This window comes from Oryctolagus cuniculus, chromosome 1 (genome assembly GCF_051225735.1).
Source record: "Oryctolagus cuniculus isolate XC-2025 breed Fujian yellow rabbit chromosome 1, ASM5122573v1, whole genome shotgun sequence".
Lineage (NCBI taxonomy): Eukaryota > Metazoa > Chordata > Mammalia > Lagomorpha > Leporidae > Oryctolagus > Oryctolagus cuniculus.
In genome coordinates this window covers 93,656,973-93,678,397 of record NC_142867.1, presented here as the reverse complement: position 1 = coordinate 93,678,397, position 21,425 = coordinate 93,656,973, and the positions used below count along the sequence as shown (strand labels likewise).

The 21,425-nt window shown below is 40.9% G+C and overlaps 1 protein-coding gene across 8 annotated transcripts in view; it reads right to left on the bottom strand.

Annotated features, from left to right (window-relative positions):
* Positions 1–21,425, bottom strand: part of CEP126 (centrosomal protein 126) — a 147,980-nt gene that overhangs the window by 22,419 nt on the left and 104,136 nt on the right. For 4 of the 8 annotated variants that reach the window (XR_016233983.1, XR_016233980.1, XR_016233989.1 and 1 more), the window contains 2 exons: positions 16,392–16,466; positions 2,063–2,102 (listed from right to left, as the gene is read on the bottom strand). Coding sequence is in view for 1 of the 8 variants with exons in the window: in XM_051849916.3 (XP_051705876.2) it covers positions 16,404–16,466 (63 nt within the window). In the remaining 7 variants the exon portion in view is untranslated. The other 4 variants (XR_016233982.1, XR_016233981.1, XM_070077346.2 and 1 more) reach the window with 2 other exon arrangements.

Genomic DNA, 21,425 nt, shown 5'->3' with positions numbered 1-21,425 from the left:
TGTAACCAGGCACTCCTATATGGGATGTAACCAAGCAGCATCCTAACTACTGCACCAAATGCCTGCTCCTCTTTTATTGATTTCTATGACCTCTTTATATAGTCACACATTAATATTAGATTGTTGAAGTCTCATCACTTTTTAAAAACCTTAAAATTGATTTTTAATAGTTATTTTGATTTTAAACATAGAAAAGTCGTGTACATATATATATTTTAAAGATTTATTTGGACCAGCATTTTGGTGCAGCAGGTTAAGCCACCACCTGTAAGACTGGATCCCACGTCAGGGTGCTGGTTCAAGCCTCCACTGCTCTGCTTCTGACTCAACTCTCCACTAATGTGCCTGGGAAGGCAGCACATGATGGCCCAGGTTCTTGGGCCCCTGGATCCACCCCAGAGACCCTGATGGAGTTCCCGGCTCCTGATTTCAGCTTGGCCCACCCCTGACTGTTGCTAGGTCAGGCCAAAGCCTGGAGCCAGGAACTCCATCTGAGTCTCTCACATGGGTGGCAGAGGACCAAGTATTTGAGCCATCATCTGCTGCCTCCCAGGCTTATTAGCAGAGACCTGTATTTAAGAGGAGCTCCTGGGACTTGAACAGGCACCCTGATATAGGAGGTGGGCATCCCAAGTGGTGGCTTAACCTGCTGTGTTGCAACATCACCTCTTGCGTATCTTTTTAAAGATTCATCTTTAGTCCTTAACATTCTGTTATTATTATAGGTAGTATATTTTCTTTCTTTCTTTCTTTTTTTTTGACAGGCAGAGTGGACAGTGAGAGAGAGAGAGAGAGAAGTCTTCCTTTTTCTGTTGGTTCACCCTCCAATGACTGCTTGCGCACCACACTGAGCTGAAGCCAGAAGCCAGGTGCTTCTCCTGGTCTCCCATGCAGGTGCAGGGTCCAAGGACTTGGGCCATCCTCCACTGCCTTCCCGGGCCACAGCAGAGAGCTGGACTGGAAGAGGAGCAACCTGGACAGAATCCAGTGCCCCAACTGGGACTAGAACCCAGGGTGCCCGCGCCATAGGTGGAGGATTAGCCTATTGAGCTACGGCGGTGGCCAGTATATTTTCTTTTAAAAAGTTAGATTTTTTTTTGTTTCTTGTTCGTGTGCTGTCATTTATTTCAGAATTGTCCTACATTGAGGCAAAGAGTCCAGGTCTTTATATGCTACAACAGCCAAGGTGCTCCCCCAGTTTTTTTTTTTTTTTTTTTTTTAACAAGTTACAAAAACTTTTTTATTCTCACTTTGAAAATTTAATGTTGTTGCTTTGGTCAAAGAAAGGGAGTTGCTCAGGTGTGTGGGGTTTGGATCTGGGGTGTATTTCTGCACAGACTTTGACTTTACCCCCAGTTTTCAGGACTACCTGTTGTCTTTCAAATTGAGCCTTTCTGTAGCTCTGCAGGACAGGCGAGCTGGTTTTAGGTTTCTCCCACTGCCACCCCGTGGTTTCCCTTATCTACATCAATTATCAGTTGATCACCTGCTTTCTAATCTTCAAAGTCTGGTGCTGTCTCCCTCTTGCCTTTTAATTCTTATCAAGTAAGTGGAGTTTCAGGAAGGAATAGAGGTAAAAATGCTTCCAATTGCTTTCTTTGCCTGGAAGCTCTCCTCAGTACTCTTTGATTTGGAGATTTATGAAGTAAGGGTAAAGCAGGCTGAGTTTGACAACTATTTCTAAAGTATGAAATTACTCCTTTCTTTTTCATCTTGGCTCGTCTGGCCCATTCTTCAGATCTCAGTTTAGTAGTCACATTTTCCAAGAACGCTGCCTTCACAGCCCAAATCTGGATTAGATTCCCATTCTACATAATTTTATTATAATCTGTGTTTACTCCTGTTGGAATGTTTAACATATTCGCTATTGACTGCCTGTTTGCCAGCCTTTAAGATCTTGTAGACTATAAATTTCTTGACTAATGAGACTGTATTTGATCTCTACTGAAGTTCCCAGTCCCAAGTACAGAGATGATTTAAGGAGGACTTAATCAAGTTATAGTGGGTAAATACAGAAATAAATCACATTTCTTTAAATTGATTTCCAACAAATATAACTTACAAGAATCTCTTTTCCATAAATGTTTTTTTCCTTTGCTGGACTGTAGAAATAAAAAAGGCAAAATATTAGTTTTATTTCCATGGACATTAGTTTCACAGATGTTAATGCGTTAATTAATGGCATTTAAAAATACTTAGATTTCACATTTAACAGGAGGACTTTGGCATAGTTGATGTTACTTCTTTAATATTTTTGGAAAGTTTACTTTTTGAATTTATACCTTGGATTAGTAAAATCTCTAGACAAAAACATTACATTATTACAACTACTATGTATGCAATAAAATAGAGTAAATATGAAAAACAGAGTACATATTTTAAAGTATATTTTATACATATTGTTAGGTCATGATCCAAATTTCAGGAGCCAGAAGTTATAGAGATAATTCAGGAAACCCTTTAACACTGTATTTTTTTTATATTTAGTTTACCATTCTGTAGAGAAATATTCTACCATCATTTTCATACTTTGTTTTTAAAAGTACCAACCAGTAGAACTAAAGTTAGACTAACGTAAGTTGTTAGAGAGCTTATTTTCACTGACATTCATATATGAATATCAGAGGAAATAAAGCAAATTTATGCTTATTCATTTTTTTAAAGATTTATTTGTTTATTTGAAAGGGAGATCTACAGAGTGGCAGAGGCAAAGAGAGAGAGAGAGGTTTTCCATCCGCTGGTTCTCTCCTCAGATGACCACAATGGCTGGAGCTGAGCTGATCTGAAGTCAGGAACCAGGAACTTTTTCTGGGTCTCCCATGTGGGTGCGGGGGCCCAAGGACTTGGGCCATCTTCTGCTGCTTTCCCAGGCCGCAGCAGAGAGCTGGATCGGAAGTGGAACAGCTGGGATTTGGTGCCCATATGGGATGCTGCCCACTATGCCACAGTGCCTGGCCGGCTTACTCATATTTTGATTCTGGAGTTATAGGTGTCCCTTTCAGCAATATTTGTGGGTAAGGAACACCCTGGAAATTTTTTTTAAAAATTGCATTGAAATGGTCATATTTTTTGTTTAAGATTTATTTGAAAAGCATAGGCCCAGAAGGAGGAACAGGGTAGTGGGGAGAGAAAGAGAGAGAGAGAGAATATGAATCTTCCATTCACTGGTTCACTAACCAAATGGCTACAACAGCCAGCGTTGGGCCACAGGAACCAGGAACTCCATCTTGGTCTCCCATGTGGGTGAAAGGGGTTCAAGCACTTGGGCTTGTCTTCTGCTGCTTTCCCCAGCACATTAGTAGGAAGCTAGATCAGAAGTGGAGTGGCCAGGACTCAAAACAACAGTCTGATAGGGGCCACCAGTCTTGCAAGTGGCGTTGGCTTGATCTGCTGCACCACAACACTGGCCCCAGGAAGATGCTTTTGTGGCAGGCAAACTGCTCTTTCAGTACAGAAAATTTGTTATTGGGTCTGTAATCCAGCTTCATATGAAATCTGTAAAAGCATACTTTACAGGTATTTTTTCTTCTCTAGAATATGCTTTTATCAAAGGAGATAATCTTTTAACTATGAGGAATAAATGTAAACAAGGATTTTTAGAAGAGAATTACAATAATAAGGGAAATGAGTATATGTGTTAGCAAAGTTAACATATTTTGTACATATAATTATTAGTAGTAGTGTGCAGGAAATTTTATTTGTATCATTATTTGTATTATTAAACTTAACCAATTTACTATTTGAAAAAAAGTTGGGTCATAGATATTTTCAGAAGGAATTAAATCATGAACTGTAGTATATGTGACATATAACAACATATTAAAATAAAAAAAAGCATTATCAAACTATTGACTGTCAAGTGGGTAGTAAACTACTACTGATTCAATTGCCTTTTATCAGTATTGTTTCTAAAATAAAATTTGGACAGGCAGTTAGCCTAGTGGTCAAAATGCAGGTAAAGAGCCTGTGCCCTATGTCGGATTACCTGGGTTTTATATTTGGCTTTGGTTTCTGACATTAGTTTCCTACTTAAGTAGACCCTGTGAGGCACTGATGATGGTTCTAGCAATTGGGTTTCTGCAACCCATGGGGGAGACATGGATTGAGTTCCTGTTATTAGGTCTGGCCCCAACTCTGGCCCATCCCCAGCTGTCCCAGAGGATGGGAGCATTCTCTGTTTCTCTGCCTCTCAAATGAATAACTAATTAAAAATAATACAACAGAATGGAAAATATGAGTATATCACATAGGTAAGTTTGTTATTAAAGAGAGTAAAAGCTGAGTTTGGGACTTCCGCCTTTGGCCTGGTACAGTCTTGGCTCTTGTGGCCATTTGGGAAGTGAACCAGTGAATGGAAGATCTCTGTCTGCCTTCCAAGTAAAGAAAAATAAATTTTTGAAAAAGCTGCAGGCATCCACTGTGATAGAAACATATATTGTCTTATAACCACTAGAGGGCAATATATTACATAGTTTTCAAAGCTGAGACAACTGCTTGATAGAGGTGACCTAGTTATACAACAGACTGGTAGACATAAAAACATACTTGAAAAAATTGTTGGACTGTTAGTTACTGTTATTTGAGGACTACTCCATGGTACACACTGAGTTAGGGATGCACTGATAAGACATATGCTATTATTAAAACAAATGTGCTAAAACAAGGCAACTATCGGTGTCCACTTGGCTAATGTTTGTCTTTCCAGTCTCATATCCTGCCCCTCCCCAACTTGCAGTCTGAACGGCAGCCACATTGACCTACTTGTAACTGCCTGCACATGCTGTTCTCTTTCTGGAATATTGTTTCCGTCTCTGTCTGTCTGGTGAACCCCAACTTGCATACCTCAAGCCCCAACATCCTGGTTTTCTCTGCCAGAGTTAAGTCCAAGTATGTACTTTCTCTCCTTCACTTTTTTGGGCCAAGTTCATCCTTGTCATAGTTGATTATTTTTGTCTTTTTTCCCCAACAAATGGACTATACTAGAGCTCAGGGTATGTGTTACTCATTTTTGTTTCTCTAGCTATGGTACAGTGTCTGGCACATAGGCAGTGCTTAAAATACCTACCTAGTAAGTGAGCAAATAAGAGTGCTATGAACAGATGCTGTAATGAGGTAATTTCCTATGCAGTCTGTTGAGCAGTCTACCCTCTCATTTTGTTTATAGCACTATAAATCAGCTATCTAACTGCCATAGCAAGCAGAAGACAGTTTTGACTTGCTGATAGTGAAGGAAAGTTAGACTTCACTAAATATAAGGGAAATGGTATTCTGGAGGATAATTTAGGTGCCCAAATATTCCTCTCATGTCACCCTGGAGGATGATAGTCACCTTAAAGTACAACATCTAACACTAAATAACCTTTGTTTTTCCATCCTATCCTTACTTTGCATTATTTACTCAGCCAACTAGGTAAAGTGGTTTTGTCTACTACATTTCCATAAGGTAATGACCCTGACACATTTGGTATTTAGAAGACAGGGTATCTACTACCTTAAAGTGTGGTTTACAAAAGTGTAAAGGATTTAGAGTCAAGTTTCAACATGTCCTAAGTACTCAGATAGCAAATAAAACAATTTTCCATCCAAGTGGTTATATATCTGCTATGAAAGTTTTCGTTATATATATTCCTTTAGGTATGTTCACAAAAAATTTATTTAAAAATATTTTTACCTTCTTCTAAACCTTGTATTTCCAAACTCATAATTATCTAGAAAATTCTACAGTGTAGAGACCTAAGTACATTATAAGGGTCAAGTCAGCTTTAGAGTCAGATAGACTTTGATTTTTTTTCCTGGATTTGTATTTTCTTAGCTTTATGATCTTGGGCACAGTACTCAACCTTGCTACATCTTTGTTCCCTCATTTGAAATATGGACACAACAATACTACTTACCTCATTGGGTTGCTAGGCCGATTAGATGAAATTCTGCATATAAACAATTTTTCACAAGACATGGCAAATTGTAAACTTTCAATAAATATTAGCTGCTATTACAGGATAAAGGTCTTTACTGCAAGACATAAGCATTTTTTCCTTGGCATATATCTATATCTATATCTATATCTATATCTATATCTATATCTATATCTATATCTATATCAAATAACCTGAACTTAATGTTTTTCCCCTTTACTGTGGCAGTTACAGAAGAGTATTTTTGTCATATTGATAAAACACATGATAGAAATAAAAGGGGGCTGGTGACAATGAGAATCTATTAGTGAAGCCTCTCCTGGCATGGGTCAGAGTGCTGTGGACAAGTGAGGACAAAAATGGACCTCAAAAAGTCTTTCACAGTGTTTCCCCATCCAGAGAGCTTTTACCTTTGCAGCTTCCCCAGATGCAGTGGGAGATACTGCTGTGCTATCAAGCACCTTGAGGTTCTTTCCTATTTTAGCAAGAGTGAGATTTTCTTCTGTAGTGTCATTATATTAGTGTCATTATATTGAGCTTGGAATGCAGTTTTGAAATAGACTGTTTAAAGTACTGATTCCTGTGGGAAGGATATTGCTTTGTATAATCCACAAAGTATATATGTGTGTGTGTGTGTGTGTGTGTGTGTATATATATACACATTCTTAATGCTTTAAAAAGAATGTATGTTTCAATATTTTATATAATTATAGTGACATTTCTTCTGAACCAAAAATTGGGACATATGGTGCAACAAGATTTTAAATATTTTGAGAAATTTTTACTTTTTGTTTTGAAATAATTTTAGTCTTACAGAATTATCATAATGATACAGAGAGGTCCTATATATCCATTACCTAGCCTGGATTCTGGCGGTAGGCTTGGGTCTGCTTTTGTTCATTAGGGCCCACAGTTAGGAAGATGTGGTAGAGTGGGGAAGAGTAAGAACAAGCCAGGAGCTGCTTGGCACCTCTTTGCCATCACTGGGACTGACCACAAGGGACTTCTGAGGATAATGGCTTCTGCTCACTTTCACAGTCTTAACTGTATTGTGGAAATGTAGATCCCAGACTAAGCAAAGATGGCTATTTTATACTCATGGAGTATTCTCAGAATATAATAAAGCTTTTGGCACATATGCAGTATTTAACATTTTATAAAAAGATTTATTTATTTATTTGAAAGGCAGAGTAAAAAAGATAGAGAGGGAGAAACAGAATGAGAAAGAGATCTTCCATCCATTGGTTCATTCCTCAAAATGGCTGCAACAGCTGGGGCTGGGCCAGGCTGAAACCAGGAGTCTAGAACTCCATACAGGTCTCCCATGTGGGTGGCAGTAGCCCAAGCACTTGGGCCATCCTCTGCTGCTTTCCCAGGTGCTAGTAGGGAGCTGGATCAGGCAGAACAACGGGGACTCAAACTGGCCTTGGGACACTGACCTTGCAAGTGGTGGCTTAACCTGAGCACTGTGATGCTGGCCCTGACAGTATTTATTATTTAATAAGTGAAAGAAGGAATGACACGGACATTTATACACTGAAAATGAGAAGCACAACAAATTTGTTCCTGAGGTATGAAAGTATTTCATAAATCTAATAAACTTGACTAGAACTAATAGTTAATTGTTTATGTAGTAGTGCTATTTTATTGATAGACTGGTACCTAAGAGAAATCCAGAAAAAGAATGTCCAAAGGAGAAGAATTTGTCAATGTATTTCCAGTATGATAAGTGGGAGATGGTACCTGGACTGACAGTGCCATTGGCATTTCTCTTGAGGGCAGACTAGATTTTTGATCCTCTTACCTGTGAACTACTGGATTTAGAAAGGTGAGTGACCAAAAAGGGTAGTTCTCATAGATGCTTCTAGAACAGTGTTCTCCAACCTTGCATGAGAATTAGAATTCTTTGGCAAATGTCCCAAATGTCTGAGTTGTACCCAGGAATGACCCAGACATCTTAATTTTTCAAAGCTCCCATGTGATCCCAGCATGCAGCAAATCTTTGTTCTAACCTAGACCCTTGTTTTTCGAAGTGTGGACCATGGGCCAGAAGTATTGGTATTACCTGCATCCCACCCTAGACCTACTGAACTGGAAAAATCTATCTACCAAGATCCTTAGGTGATATGTAAGTACACTAAAATTTGTGAGGTGCTATCCTAGACCATTTTTCATCTCTTTTAAAAGCTCCATCCCTTTTGAAATACATGCCATGAGAATATTCCAACTCCTAACAATTTCTAACTACTCTAGTTAATTATCAGACTTCATCCAAGAAACTCCCCATAATAAACTATTTTAGCAACTGGCTTATTTTATTGTCACTAATATACTTACTATCATTTTCAGTGATTTCAACATCCATATAAACAATCCACTCACTATCTCAATGACTCAGTTTTTGGCCTCAATTATCTTATTCTCCTTTGGCTTTTCCCCTTGCCTGCCTTGTATCTCTTGTAGCTTCATTCCTTTGCCTCAGATGACTTTTGGGAAACCTAGGTTGAGACACTTGGTAAAAACTCAACCTTGGTCAAATCCAATCACTATTCTAGATGAATTGACAATAAATAGGCAAAGCACAACTCGTTAAAATTATAACCAAATGCCTCAAGTTTCTCCAAGAGGGTACTTCAAAAAATTCATAGAAAAATGGAATTGAAAGATAGTATGAAATTTCTAAAACTTTTGAGATACCCTTTTATTACAATTCATTCTTCAGCTCTGTGAGATAAATATTTCACATCTTCTCTCCAATTTCTAAGCTCTTCATCCCTCTCTTTACTCAGTTGAAGACTTTGCTTATTATTTAACAGAAAATAAAGTCTACTACTGCTACATTTCCACATTTACTTGATTCTGTATTTCTATTTATCTCTTCCCTTCACAGTGCTCCTATGTAAGGCGAACCTCTCCCCTTGCACTGAAGCCTAATTCACATTATGGACCCAAAGACTTTGCTTCTATGAATATGATTTTATCTTTTGAATTATTCTTAACTGCATAAAAATATACTATGTGTTATACAGGGTCCAATCCAAGTTTTTGATGTTTAATGGATGACAACTTTCAAGGCTCATTCCTCCTTTATTCCCTCTGCCCCATATGTGGGCCTGCTGATGAGAAATCCCATGTAGGGTTGGCCCTGTGGCATAGCAGGTAAAGCTGCTGCCTGCAGTGCCGGCATCGCATATGGACACTGGTTCGAGTCCCGGCTGCTCCACATCCAATCCAGCTCTCTGCTATGGCCTGGGAAAACATTAGAAGATGGCGCAAGTGCTTGGGCCCCTGCACCTGTGTGGGAGACTGGGAATAAGCTCCTGGCTCCTGGCTTCTGACAGGTGCAGCTCCAGCCATTGCGGCCAATTGGGGAGTGAACCAGCAGAATGGAAGATCTCTCCCTCTCTCCCTCTCCTTCTCTCTCTGTGTAATTCTTTCAAATAAATAAATAAATAAATCTTTTAAAAAAAACTTATGTGCTTTTTCTTATGGTTTTAGTTGGAGATTTAAACCTGTAGATTCAATTCTCAGTTTGTAGATGGGAACCCTTAGATGGATGCTATCCTCTAATTGCAATAAAACCCCAAACCAGTCTCCTTTCCTTATTCTTTTTCAAGCCATTTCTGAAGTTCTAGGGAGGCCTGATCTGTGGTCCTGGAGGCCTCAATTACATAATAATAAAACTTCATATCCTCTTGGTCTAGTGTGTGGTATCATCAGTCTACATTTGAACTAAATTTTGGGTGAGGAATTCATCTGCTTCTGAAGGTAAGTATAGCTTTATACTTTATACTATACTTTATAGTATTTCCAACCTTAAAAAACGTGTTAGCTTGGGTCCAAATTCAGTTGTTTCAACAGAGATTAAAAATATCAGTGGCTTAAACCAAAGTCAATTTTTTGTTTACATAAAAGTTCTTAGCAGGTAGAGTGAGTCTGTTTTAAGTCATCGAGGGCCTGGCTTTCTTCTAGCTTGCTTCCCCATCAACCCTGGATATGAGACATGTCTGGGTAACACCATGATATACCTTAAGTCTACATTCTAGAAGAATGAAGAAGGAAGGAGTAGAAGGGGAAACGGAAAGCTTTCCCCCTTTCCTTAAGGGAATGGTTCTAAATATGACCATTTTTAGCTGCAAGAAAGACTGGGTAACATTGTTTTCACTTGTGAAAAAAAATACCTCACTGTTTTGTGATTAGGTGCCCATAAAGCAGATTTTATTACTAAGGAAAAAGGGGGAGACTGAATACTAGAGGACAACTAGTAGTCTGTGTCACTCAAGTCTTCCTTGGACTCTATATACCTGTAGTAGACAAAATAAGGCCCTCCCCTGTCCCATTCTACCCCAATTCCCCCAAGTGTCCACTTCCTAATCCCAGAACCTGTGACTAGGTTAGGTTACATGCAAAGGTGAATTAAATTTGTCAATAAGATTAAGTTTGCTAGTCAACTGCCCCTAGGCTAGATACACAGGAGTATCCAGAGAGACCCAGTGTAATCATAAGGGTCCTCAAAAGTGGAAAAGAGAGGCAGAAAATGTAGTGAAAGACTTGGACCTATTATTGCTGGCTTGGAAGGCAAGGAATGGAAATTTGAGCCATGGAACACAGGTGACCTCTAGAAATTAGAAAAGGCTAAGAGGAGCCAGTACTGTGGTTTAGCAGGTAAAAGATGCTGCCTACAGTGTGGGCATCCCTGGGTGCCAGTTCAAGTCCTGGCTGCTCCACTTCTAATCCAGTTCTCTGCTATGGCCTGGGAAAGCAGTAGAGGATGGTCCAAGTCATTGGGCCCCAGCACCCACGTGGGAGACCTGGAAGAAACTCCAGGCTCCTGGCTTTGGCTAGGCCCAGCTCCAGCTGTTGTGGTCATTTGGAGAATGAACCAGTGGATTGAAGACCTCTCTCTGTCTCTGTCTCTGACTCTGTAACTCTGCCTTTCAAATAAATAAATAAATCTTAAAAAAAGGGCTAAGAAACAGATTCTCTCTTAGAGCTTCCAGAAAAGAGCATAGCCCCACTTATACTTTGATTTTTTGTAGCAAGGCTAGTGTCATATTTGTAGAACCGTAAGATGAAATTTGTGTATTTTTATAAAAGCAATTCAGTTTGTGGTTGTTTGTTATAGCAGCAATAGGAAACTAACACAGATTTTGTACTGGAAATGGGGTACTGCTGTAATACATACCTAAGAATGTGCAAGTGGCTTTAACATTGGGCAGTGGGCAAAGGCTGGAAGAATTGAGGAATTGCCAAGAAAAATCTACATTGAACAGACTTAGTAGAAATATGAATGTTAATTACTCTGCAGTGAATAAAGAGGAGTAAAGAGCCTGGTAAAGCAAAGATGTATCATTTTGGAGAAGGCTTAAGTCATCAGGAACAGGTTGTTGGTAGAAATATGGATTTTAAAGTTAGTGCCAGTATTCAGAAGAAAATGAGGAACATGTTAATGGAAACTTAAAGGGGATCCTTGTTATAAAGTGGCAGAAAACAGTGGAATTGTGTTATGTAGTTACACGGAAAGTAGAAAAAAAATGATGAAATTGGATATTTAGTCTGGGATATGCAAGATGTTGAATGGTACTGCTTGCTTTCTTCTTGCTGCCTATAGTAAAATGCTCATCCATATCTCATTTAGATTTAGATTTAGAGTTTCTGATCTGTTTGTATTTACATGAGATTTTTGAATTTGGGTTGATGATCTAATAGGACGAGACCTTTGGGAACCTTTGAAGAGGGTGAGTGTATTTTGCATGTGGGATAGATGTGCATTTGAGGGACTAAGAGGATAAATTATGGCTTTTGTGGACAGAATAATGGCCCTCCAAAAATGTGCAAGTGTTAATCTCCACAACATGTAAATATGTTGTTAGTGTTTCAGTTTCTTTTCTGAAAATTTTTGTTTGCATTTTATTTGAAAGGGAGAGAGAGAGAGAGAGAGAGAGATTGATTGATTGATTCCATCCACTGGTCTATGACAGCCAGAAATACGCCAGGCTAAAGTCAGGAGCCCAGAACTCAATTAGGGTCTCCCATGTGGATAGCAGGGACTGAAATACTTGAGTCATCACTGCTGCCTCCCAGGGTATGCATCAGCAGGAAGCTGGAATTGGAAGCAGAGCTGGGACTCAAACCCAGGCACTCTGACATGGGGTGTGGGCATCATATGTAGCATCCAACCATTGTGTCAAATTCCTGCCCAGTGTATTAGCTTCTTATTGATGCTATAACAAATTACCAAAAATTTGGTGGCAAAAACAACACAAATTTATTATCTTACAGTTTTGAAGGTGATAGCCAGAAATGGGTTTCACTGGGCTAAAATCAAGGTATTGGTAGCTGTCTTACTTCTGTAAGTTCTAGGGGACAATCTGTTTCCTTGCCTTTTCTCGTTCTACAGGCCACACATATTTCTTGGTTTCCTTCCTCTACCTTCAACGCCAGTAGTGTGGCATCTCCAACTCTCTGACCCTGAAAATGACTCTGTTGCATTTTTCTTTCACCTATAGGGACACTTATGTTTATACTGGGCTCATTTGGATAACTCAGGAAAACATCTGCATCTCAAGATCTTTAACTTAGTTGTATCTGCAAAGTTCATTTTGCTATGTATGACAACATATTTACAAGTTTCAGGAAGGAGGATGTGGACAATTGGAGTGATCATTATTCTATTTTAATTTTGTCTGACTTTTACTCTTATTACTATGTTACCAGTAATTTCCTATGGTAATCTCTTTTCTGTTGTCTCTTGAATCCCTTACAAACAGGTTTTTTTGCCCAATATCTCACTGAAACTTTTTTTCTACAGTCAAATCCACTAGAAAGTTCTCAGTCAACATCTAACTGACTCAGTTACAATTTCATGCTTTGCTCTTCAGAATTCTACATCACATCCAATTTCATGGCTATAAATATCATCTATATACCAACATTCCCCAAATTATATGTTTAGCTACCACCTCATCCCTGAATTCCAGACTTGTTTCTCTAACTGCCTATTCAATATCACCATGTATATAGCTAAAAACAAATCAAAAGAATTGATTTTCTTTCTTTTCTTTTCTTTTCTTCTTTTCTTTTCTTTTCTTTCTCTCTTTCTCTCTTTCTTTCTTTTTTTGACAGGCAGAGTTAGAGAGTGAGAGAGAGAGAGAGATACAGAGAGAAAGGTCTTCCTTTCCATTGGTTCACCCCCAAATGGCCCCTACGGCTGGCGCGCTGCAGCCGGCGCGCTGCGCTGATCCAAGGCCAGAAGCCAGGTGCTTCTCCTGGTCTCCCATGTGGCTGCAGGGCCCAAGCACTTGGGCCACCCTCCACTGCCCTCCCAGGCCACAGTAGAGAGCTGGACTGGAAGAGAAGCAACCAGGACAGAACCGGCACCCCAACCGGGACTAGAAGCTGGGGTACTGGCGCTACAGGCAGAGGATTAGCTTAGTGAGCCGTGGCGCTGGCAAGAATTGATTTTTAATACCCACTTGCTTCTCTCCTTGTATATTCCATCTCAGAAAGTGGTTTTATCATTTACACAATTACCCAAGCCAGAAAATCTTTTTGGAATCATCCTTGATTCCTCCTCCTTTATATATTTAACATCTTATCCATCAAAAAGGAAGGATTTCAAACATATTCTGTATCTGTCCACTTCTTATTACCACTACCATTATTAACCTGGTTCAAACAATGACTTCTAACTTAGATGATTACAAAAGCTTTTTAATGAGTTCCCAACCTTAAATACAAGCCACCTCCTCCCTCCCCGTTAGGTACATTCTTTGGGCACCACAGTATCCCTTTTAAAAGAATTGAGTATGCTGCTGTACTGGATCCTTCACACTTATTCCCTCTAAGTAGAATGCTATTCTCCCACTACCACAAAAGTTAACTCTTACCTCACTCAGATCTCTGTGCAAATATCACTTCTCAGGCCGGTGCCGCGGCTCACTAGACTAATCCTCCGCCTGTGGCGCTGGTACCCTGGCTTCTAGTCCTGGTTGGGGCACCAGATTCTGTCCTGGTTGCTCCTCTTCCAGTCCAGCTCTCTGCTGTGGCCTGGGAGTGCAGTGGAGGATGGCCCAAGTCCTTGGGCCCTGCACCCACATGGGAGACCAGGAGAAGCACCTGGCTCCTGGCCTCGGATCGGGACAGCACGCCGGCCGTAGCGGCCATTTGGGGGGTGAACCAATGGAAGGAAGACCTTTCTTTCTCTCTCTCTCTCTCTCTAACTTTGCCTGTCAAAAATAAAATAAAAAAGTTAAAAAAAATCACCGCTCAGAGACTTTCTCTGGTGCTTCATCTCTCCATCTAAAATAGTGCTCCTATCACACTCTACCCTCCTGCCATGTTCCAGTTTTCACTTAGTACACTTATAACCACCTGGCAGTATGTTTTAAATATATATTTAAAGCTATATTCCTGGGGGGCTGGCACTGTGGTGTAGCCAGTAAAGCCGCTGCCTGTGATGCCAGTACTCTATGTGAACATCGGTTCGAGTCCTGGCTGTTCCACTTCGGATCCAGCTCCCTGCTAATGTACCTGGGAAAGCAGTGGAAGTTGGCCCAAGTGTCCCATACACCCACATGGGAGACCCAGAAGCCCCTGGCTCTTGCTTTTAGTCTGTCCCAGCCCTGGCAGTTATAGCCATTTGGGGAGTTAACCAGTGCATGGAGGATTTCTCTGTCTTTCCCTTTCTCTCTGTAACTCTGCCTTTCAAATAAATTTAAAAAATTGAAAAAACTGTATTCCCACTAAAATATGAGCTCCATGATGGCAAATGATTTATCTCCTATCTACTAACACATAGGGTGGTACCTAGAATATAGCAAGGGTTTGATAAATTAAATAGCTGAATATTTTTTCCTTTATTCATTATTTTTTATTTGCTACCATGTACTCTATTTTAATTCCTAACACATAGAAATATGAATGGCAGTGTGTACCTTCCAGAAGCTTTTGGTCTAGAAGAAGATACACGCACACACATATGTGTGTGTGTGTGTGTGTGTGTGTGTGTGTGTATATATAGTACAAGGTACAAAAGACAAAAGACATAATTTACTTAGAGGAGGTAGTAGAGAGGGTTATTAGGAACAAATAGAAGGTTTGTACCGAATAGGATTTAAAAGAATGAATAAAATTTTACCGGGTAGATGAAAGTATGTACGTGTGGGGAGAATCAGTACAATCTAAGGGTATGGTGCATGTACAGGCTTCTCTTGGGGAAGTACAAGTAATTTGGCATATTGGAAAAACTGGTATGGTGGGAAGTTGGTAAACATGACACTAGATAAACAGGGAGGACTCAGAATATAAAGAACCTTATATGAGGCGTTGAGAAATACAAATTTTCTCCAATAGCTGGAGGGGAAACTCCCAAAACTTTTAAGATTGGATTGATATGGTAGGTTTTTACACTGGCCATTTCATTCACTTTCAAGGGTGGGGAAGGTCCTGCCTGCAGTCCATATTAGATCCTCCAAATCATCTGGTCTGGGCCTGCCAAGGCAACCACAAGTGACACTTGAAATCCAGTAGATCTATAGTAGGCTAATTTTTAAGTTGATAATTTCGTATGGCCTGAAAATGATATAACAAATATCCAAATGGCCCGTGTAAGAAAAAAGAATCCCCACCCCTGCAACATTCCATAGTAAAAAATTCAGCCTGAAAACAGTCCAGATGAATGTCTGAAGTATAAATAGTTGAGGGAAAATAAAAGAATGCATGAGACTCACAATTCTGTGAAAAAAAAAAAAAAAAACTGAGATCATACAACTTTTGCCTTTGCTTCCATAATTTAAAAAGCAAGCATCTCACATAAATCTGGGTTCCTAGGTAGACATTCCTATAAGGAAAAGAAATTATGATCAGGCAATTCAAGTAATTCAGCTGGGATTGCAGTTTATTTTTTACTTTTGCTATCAGTCCCCTGTGAGTTTTGCTAGTGAGGTCAGAGTTTAATAGACTAACCACCCCTGGATAAAGTGTTAACATTAATTTTTGAACAAGCAGAGTTGATAACAAGAACCCTTGGTAATATCTCCCAAGCACAGAGATACTGCAAACATCTTGAATAAATAGCTTTACTATTTAGGTAGATTGTTATAATCATTAACTTTTTATATCACTGTAAAAATTAATAGAATTTATTAGGAATTTCAGAAAACAAAGCTTTGCAACTACAGCTAACACATAATTTGATTAACAAAATATCTGCTTTTAAAACAGAATTAATTTATATCCAGGAGCATGCTTGTTGGAAACAATGAAATGTTTCTGTTCATTAAAAATATATTATCAATAAAAACAGAACAACTATCATATAAAAGCAATGCATAAATGTAAACTAGTCAATTTATTCCCATTACCCATATTATGATTTATCTTATGGCTATAGTATTTTAAATCATTAATAAATGCAGAGATATATAACACATATACAGGAAATTCTAAAAAATAATGATTTCATTAAATAATTACTATTATACTGCATCAGAATTTTCTTTGTAATCTGGATCCAACATCAGGAGATGAACTGGCTCTTGGTTGGCTGTTCTGTAACAATTTCAGAATATTATTTTACTATAGTATTTATAGACTTTAATAGATGAATCTGCTTACAGATTATAAACTACAATAAAATTAAACTGATAAATTACACTTTTCAAATGCTACATTTACACAAACTTCAACAAAACTGAGTACCATACCACTTTATGTAAGGCATCATACTAAATATAATAATTAACAATTTCCACTCTTTGCTATTGGTAAGATATGCTTAAGAGGTGTTTTCTATTATAGTCTTCTGTGTAAACTGTTAAAATTTATTTTATTTTCTACAGGAAGTACTTGGAACCTATATAACACTCAAGGGGTAGTTTAACAACAGATTTTGGGCTAAAGAAATAAGTTCTTTGGTAATTGTTAAAATTTAAATTTATTTTAATAATTAAGGGTAATTGTTAAAAATAAATTTACTTTGCTTTACAAACAAAATACTTTAAAATTAAAATTATGCTTCTATGATTCATGGTTTTTCATTGGAAATCATAGCCCAGGCGATAGCAGGGTCTGCAGGTTATACTGCGCTGTTTTGTACTGTCTCTGAGAATGCAAGCAGCCAAAGCAGGCAGACTGACATACAGGAAGAACTTAAATTCAGTGAATCCAAAGGAACCAATTGATAACTTCTGCATAAAGAAAATGTCAGGCTGTATGGTTGCCCAAAAGGGGAAACTTCTCTGAATGTTGGGCAGCACAAAGGTTGGGCTGAAAAAACCCTCTTTTTCCACAAGGCTGACATGGGAGTCAAGTCCTGAGGAATAAGTAGAAGAGGGGGCAGATAAAAGAGCAAATCCTGCGAGGTTATGTGAGCTGTGTGAGCCTTAAAAGCATTCAAAGTGTTCCAGAGGGACCTGCCAGTTATTCAACAGTGTGTAAGTGATGAGTCTGGGGAGGAACTGAACACAAGGCTGGAGAGGTCTTTAATGTCCTTCTGTGAGTTTTATTTCTCTCTTTTAGGTGATAGTCACTGAAGACGGGTTTTAAGCAGGAGAGTGATATGTTCATAGCTGTGTTTCACAGAGATTACTCCGGTGACAGTGGTGTAAAAGATCACAGTATGCAAACTGGGAGGCTGATAAAATGGTCGATGAGACATGATAAATTATTATATGAATTATTACTACTTTTTCAGAGTTTTTTTTTTTTGACAGGCAGAGTGGATAGTGAGAGAGAGAGACAGAGAGAAAGGTCTTCCTTTCCCGTTGGTTCACCCTCCAATGGCCGCCACGGCCGGCGCACCACGCTGATCCGATGGCAGGAGCCAGGTGCTTCTCCTGGTCTCCCATGGGATGCAGGGCCCAAGCACTTGGGCCAACCTTCACTGCACTCCAGGGCCACAGCAGAGAGCTGGCCTGGAAGGGGGGCAACCGGGACAGAATCCGGTGCCCCAACCGGGATTAGAACCCAGTGTGCCGGTGCCCCTAGGCGGAGGATTAGCTTATTGAGCTGTGGCGCCGGCCCAGAGTTCTTTTTTTAAAAGATTTATTTATTTGAAAGGCAGAATTACAGAGAGGCAGAGGCAGAAAGCGAGGTCTTCCATCTGCTGGTTCACTCCCCCAATGGAGTGAGCTGGGCCTATCTGAAGCCAGGAGCCTGGAGCTTCTTTTGGTCTCCCACATGGGTGTAGGGGCCCAAAGATTTGGGTCATCTCCTGCTGCTTTCCTAGGCACATTAGCTTGGAGCTGAGTCAGAAGTGGAGCAGCCAGGACTCAAACCGGAGCCCATATGGGATGCTGGCACTGCAGGAAGTGGCTTTACCTGCTATGCCACAGTGCTAGCCTGCAGAGATTTATTTATTCATTTTGAAAGTCAGAGTTACAGAGAGAGCGAAAGGGAGAGAGAGAGAGATCTTCCATTCCCTGATTCAGGCCCAGGTGGCCCAGGAGTCATGAGCTTTATCTGGTTCTTTCATATGGGTGGCAGGGGCCCAAGTGCTTGGGCTATCTTCTGTTGCTTTCCCAGGCCATTAGCAGGGAGCTGAATCAGAGGTGGAGCAGCGGGGACCTGAACAGATGCCCATACGGCTGCCAGAGTCACAGATAGTGCCTTTACCTGATACGAAACAACACCAGTCCCATGATAAATTCTTAAACTAAAAACAGTATCGAGGAGACACAAAATGGCTCAACAGTGTACAGCCACACTAACTTAAGCTGTTCTTGGACATGAAAAGAAAAAGGGAAGGACTCCAGGGATCTGAGTGATGAAAATTTTTGGCAAAAAAGTGAAAGACAACAATGAAGACTCCATGCGACAAGAAAGACACCGCTCAGTGCAGCCAGCTGCCTGCCGTGAGCTGCCATCCTAGCATGTTAAGGTAGGAAGAAATTGCCGCATGCCCTGCTGCTTGCAGTTTTAGCTGAGAGGGAACTCCACAGTCACCTGCTGATTTTCACATCAGCCTGGGGAGCTGACTGGGGTCTGAGCAACTGCCAGGCTTACAGCAGGGAAGCTGCATCCCGCACCCCCCCCCCCCCAATCAGGGAAGTAATGCAGTGCTTCTACCAGCATCACAATCAGAGTCAGGGCAACTGTGGGAATTCTGGGGCATTAGCCCCAGAGCTATGCTCATGCACTCTTTGTAAGCCAGGAGGTTTTGCCTTAGCTTCTAGGGGCTAACACCAGAAGCAGCCCTAAAAATCCACTCTCACCCTGGGAGATCTGGGTAATAATCCCAGTGTACCCTATAAGACCAGGACTGTAACACTTTGTTCTAAATTTTGTGGTGCCAGTGGATCTACCTGGTGGACCTAGGGAAGAACCTATGTGCATTCCACCTCTCTGGGCTCATACCCTCCAGAGTAAAATCTCCTGTATACCTTGCAGTCACTCTATAAGACTGGAACAGGTTTCAGTTCACACCCCCTAGTCCTAGGACTGGGGCTGTTGGTATTGTAAGTCACAGCACCAATTGGACTCTCTTGGAAGGACCTGATGAAGGGTTTATATATATCACATAGTCCTAGATCCACAATAATTGGTGCCACAAGCTGCATCATTACTCAGGCTTATCAGTAGGACAAGGGGGCAGCCACCCTTGTCTTAGCACCAAGAACAAGGCCCTGGCTATCACATTTGCCAAGGTGATTGACATTAACTCTCTATGGATAAAGACACACACCTAAGGAAATATTTATTACTCTCAAAGCCACACTTCTATCCCTATGAACTGCAGCAGACTAGACTACTGTGTCACTTAAAGACACACCTGACACTGATTAAGACAATATAAAAAAGGCCGGCACCGCGGCTCAATAGGCTAATCCTCCGCCTTGCGTCACCGGCACACTGGGTTCTAGTCCCGCTTGGGGTGCCGGATTCTGTCCCGGTTGCCCCTCTTTCAGGCCAGCTCTCTGCTGTGGCCCGGGAGTGCAGTGGAGGATGGCCCAAGTGCTTGGGCCCTGCACCGCATGGGAGACCAGGAGAAGCACCTGGCTCCTGCCTTTGGATCAGCGCAGTGCGCCAGCCACAGCGCGCCGGCCGCGGCGGCCATTGGAGGGTGAACCAATGGCAAAGGGAGACCTTTCTCTCTGTCTCTCTCTCTCACTGTCCACTCAGCCTGTCAAAAAAAAAAAAAAAAAAAAAAAAAAAAAAAAAAGGCCGGCGCCGCGGCTCACTAGGGTAATCCTCCGCCTTGCGGCGCCGGCACACCGGGTTCTAGTCCCGGTTGGGGCGCCAGATTCTGTCCCGGTTGCCCCTCTTCCAGGCCAGCTCTCTGCTGTGGCCAGGGAGTGCAGTGGAGGATGGCCCAAGTCCTTGGGTCCTGCACCCCATGGGAGACCAGGGTAAGTACCTGGCTCCTGCCATCGGATCAGCGTGGTGCGCCGGCCGTGGCGGCCATTGGAGGGTGAACCAACGGCAAAAGGAAGACCTTTCTCTCTGTCTCTCTCTCTCACTGTCCACTCTGCCTGTCAAAAAAAAAAAAAAAAAAAAAAAAAAAGACAAAATAAATCACTCAGAGACTATGCTCCTGGGCTCACCTAGAACAAAGACAAAGCAACAAGCCAAGTGATACACTGTATTCCAGCTAAACCATAAACTCTTTTCCAATAAAGCCTACTCTATAAATAAAAAGGGACAAGTATACCAGATGGGCAGACATCAATGTAGAGACACAGGAGACATGAAGAAACAAGGTAGCATGACGCTTCCAAAAGAACACAATAATGCTCCATAACTAGATCCTAAACTTAAGGAAATCTATGAAATTACAGCTATAGAAGTCAAAATAATGATTATAAGGAAACTCAATGGAATGCAAGAGAATAGAGATTAAGAAATGAGGAAATCAGTGAGTGACATGCATGAAAATATTACCAAGGAGGTAAAACTCATTAAGAAGAATCAAACAGGCCGGCGCCGCGGCTCACTAGGCTAATCCTCCGCCTAGCGGCGCCGGCACACCGGGTTCTAGTCCCGGTCGGGGCGCCGGATTCTGTCCCGGTTGCCCCTCTTCCAGGCCAGCCCTCTGCTGTGGCCAGGGAGTGCAGTGGAGGATGGCCCAGGTGCTTGGGCCCTGCACCCCATGGGAGACCAGGAAAAGCACCTGGCTCCTGGCTCCTGCCATCGGATCAGCGCGGTGCGCCGGCCGCAGCGCGCCAACCGCGGTGGCCATTGGAGGGTGAACCAACGGCAAAGGAAGACCTTTCTCTCTGTCTCTCTCTCTCACTGTCCACTCTGCCTGTCCAAAAAAAAAAAAAAAAAAAAAAAAAAAAAAAAAAAAAAAAAAAGAAGAATCAAACAGAAATTTTGGAGATGAAATCTTCAATCAGTGAAATAAAAAATATGATTGAGAGTATTAACAGCAGAATAGACCAAGTGGAGGGAAAATTTCTGACCTCAAGGATAAGAATTTTGAAATAACCCGATCACATAAAAATAAAGAGAAAAGAATTAAAAAGAATGAAGAAAGCCTACATGAAATATGGGATATTAAACAATCAAGTA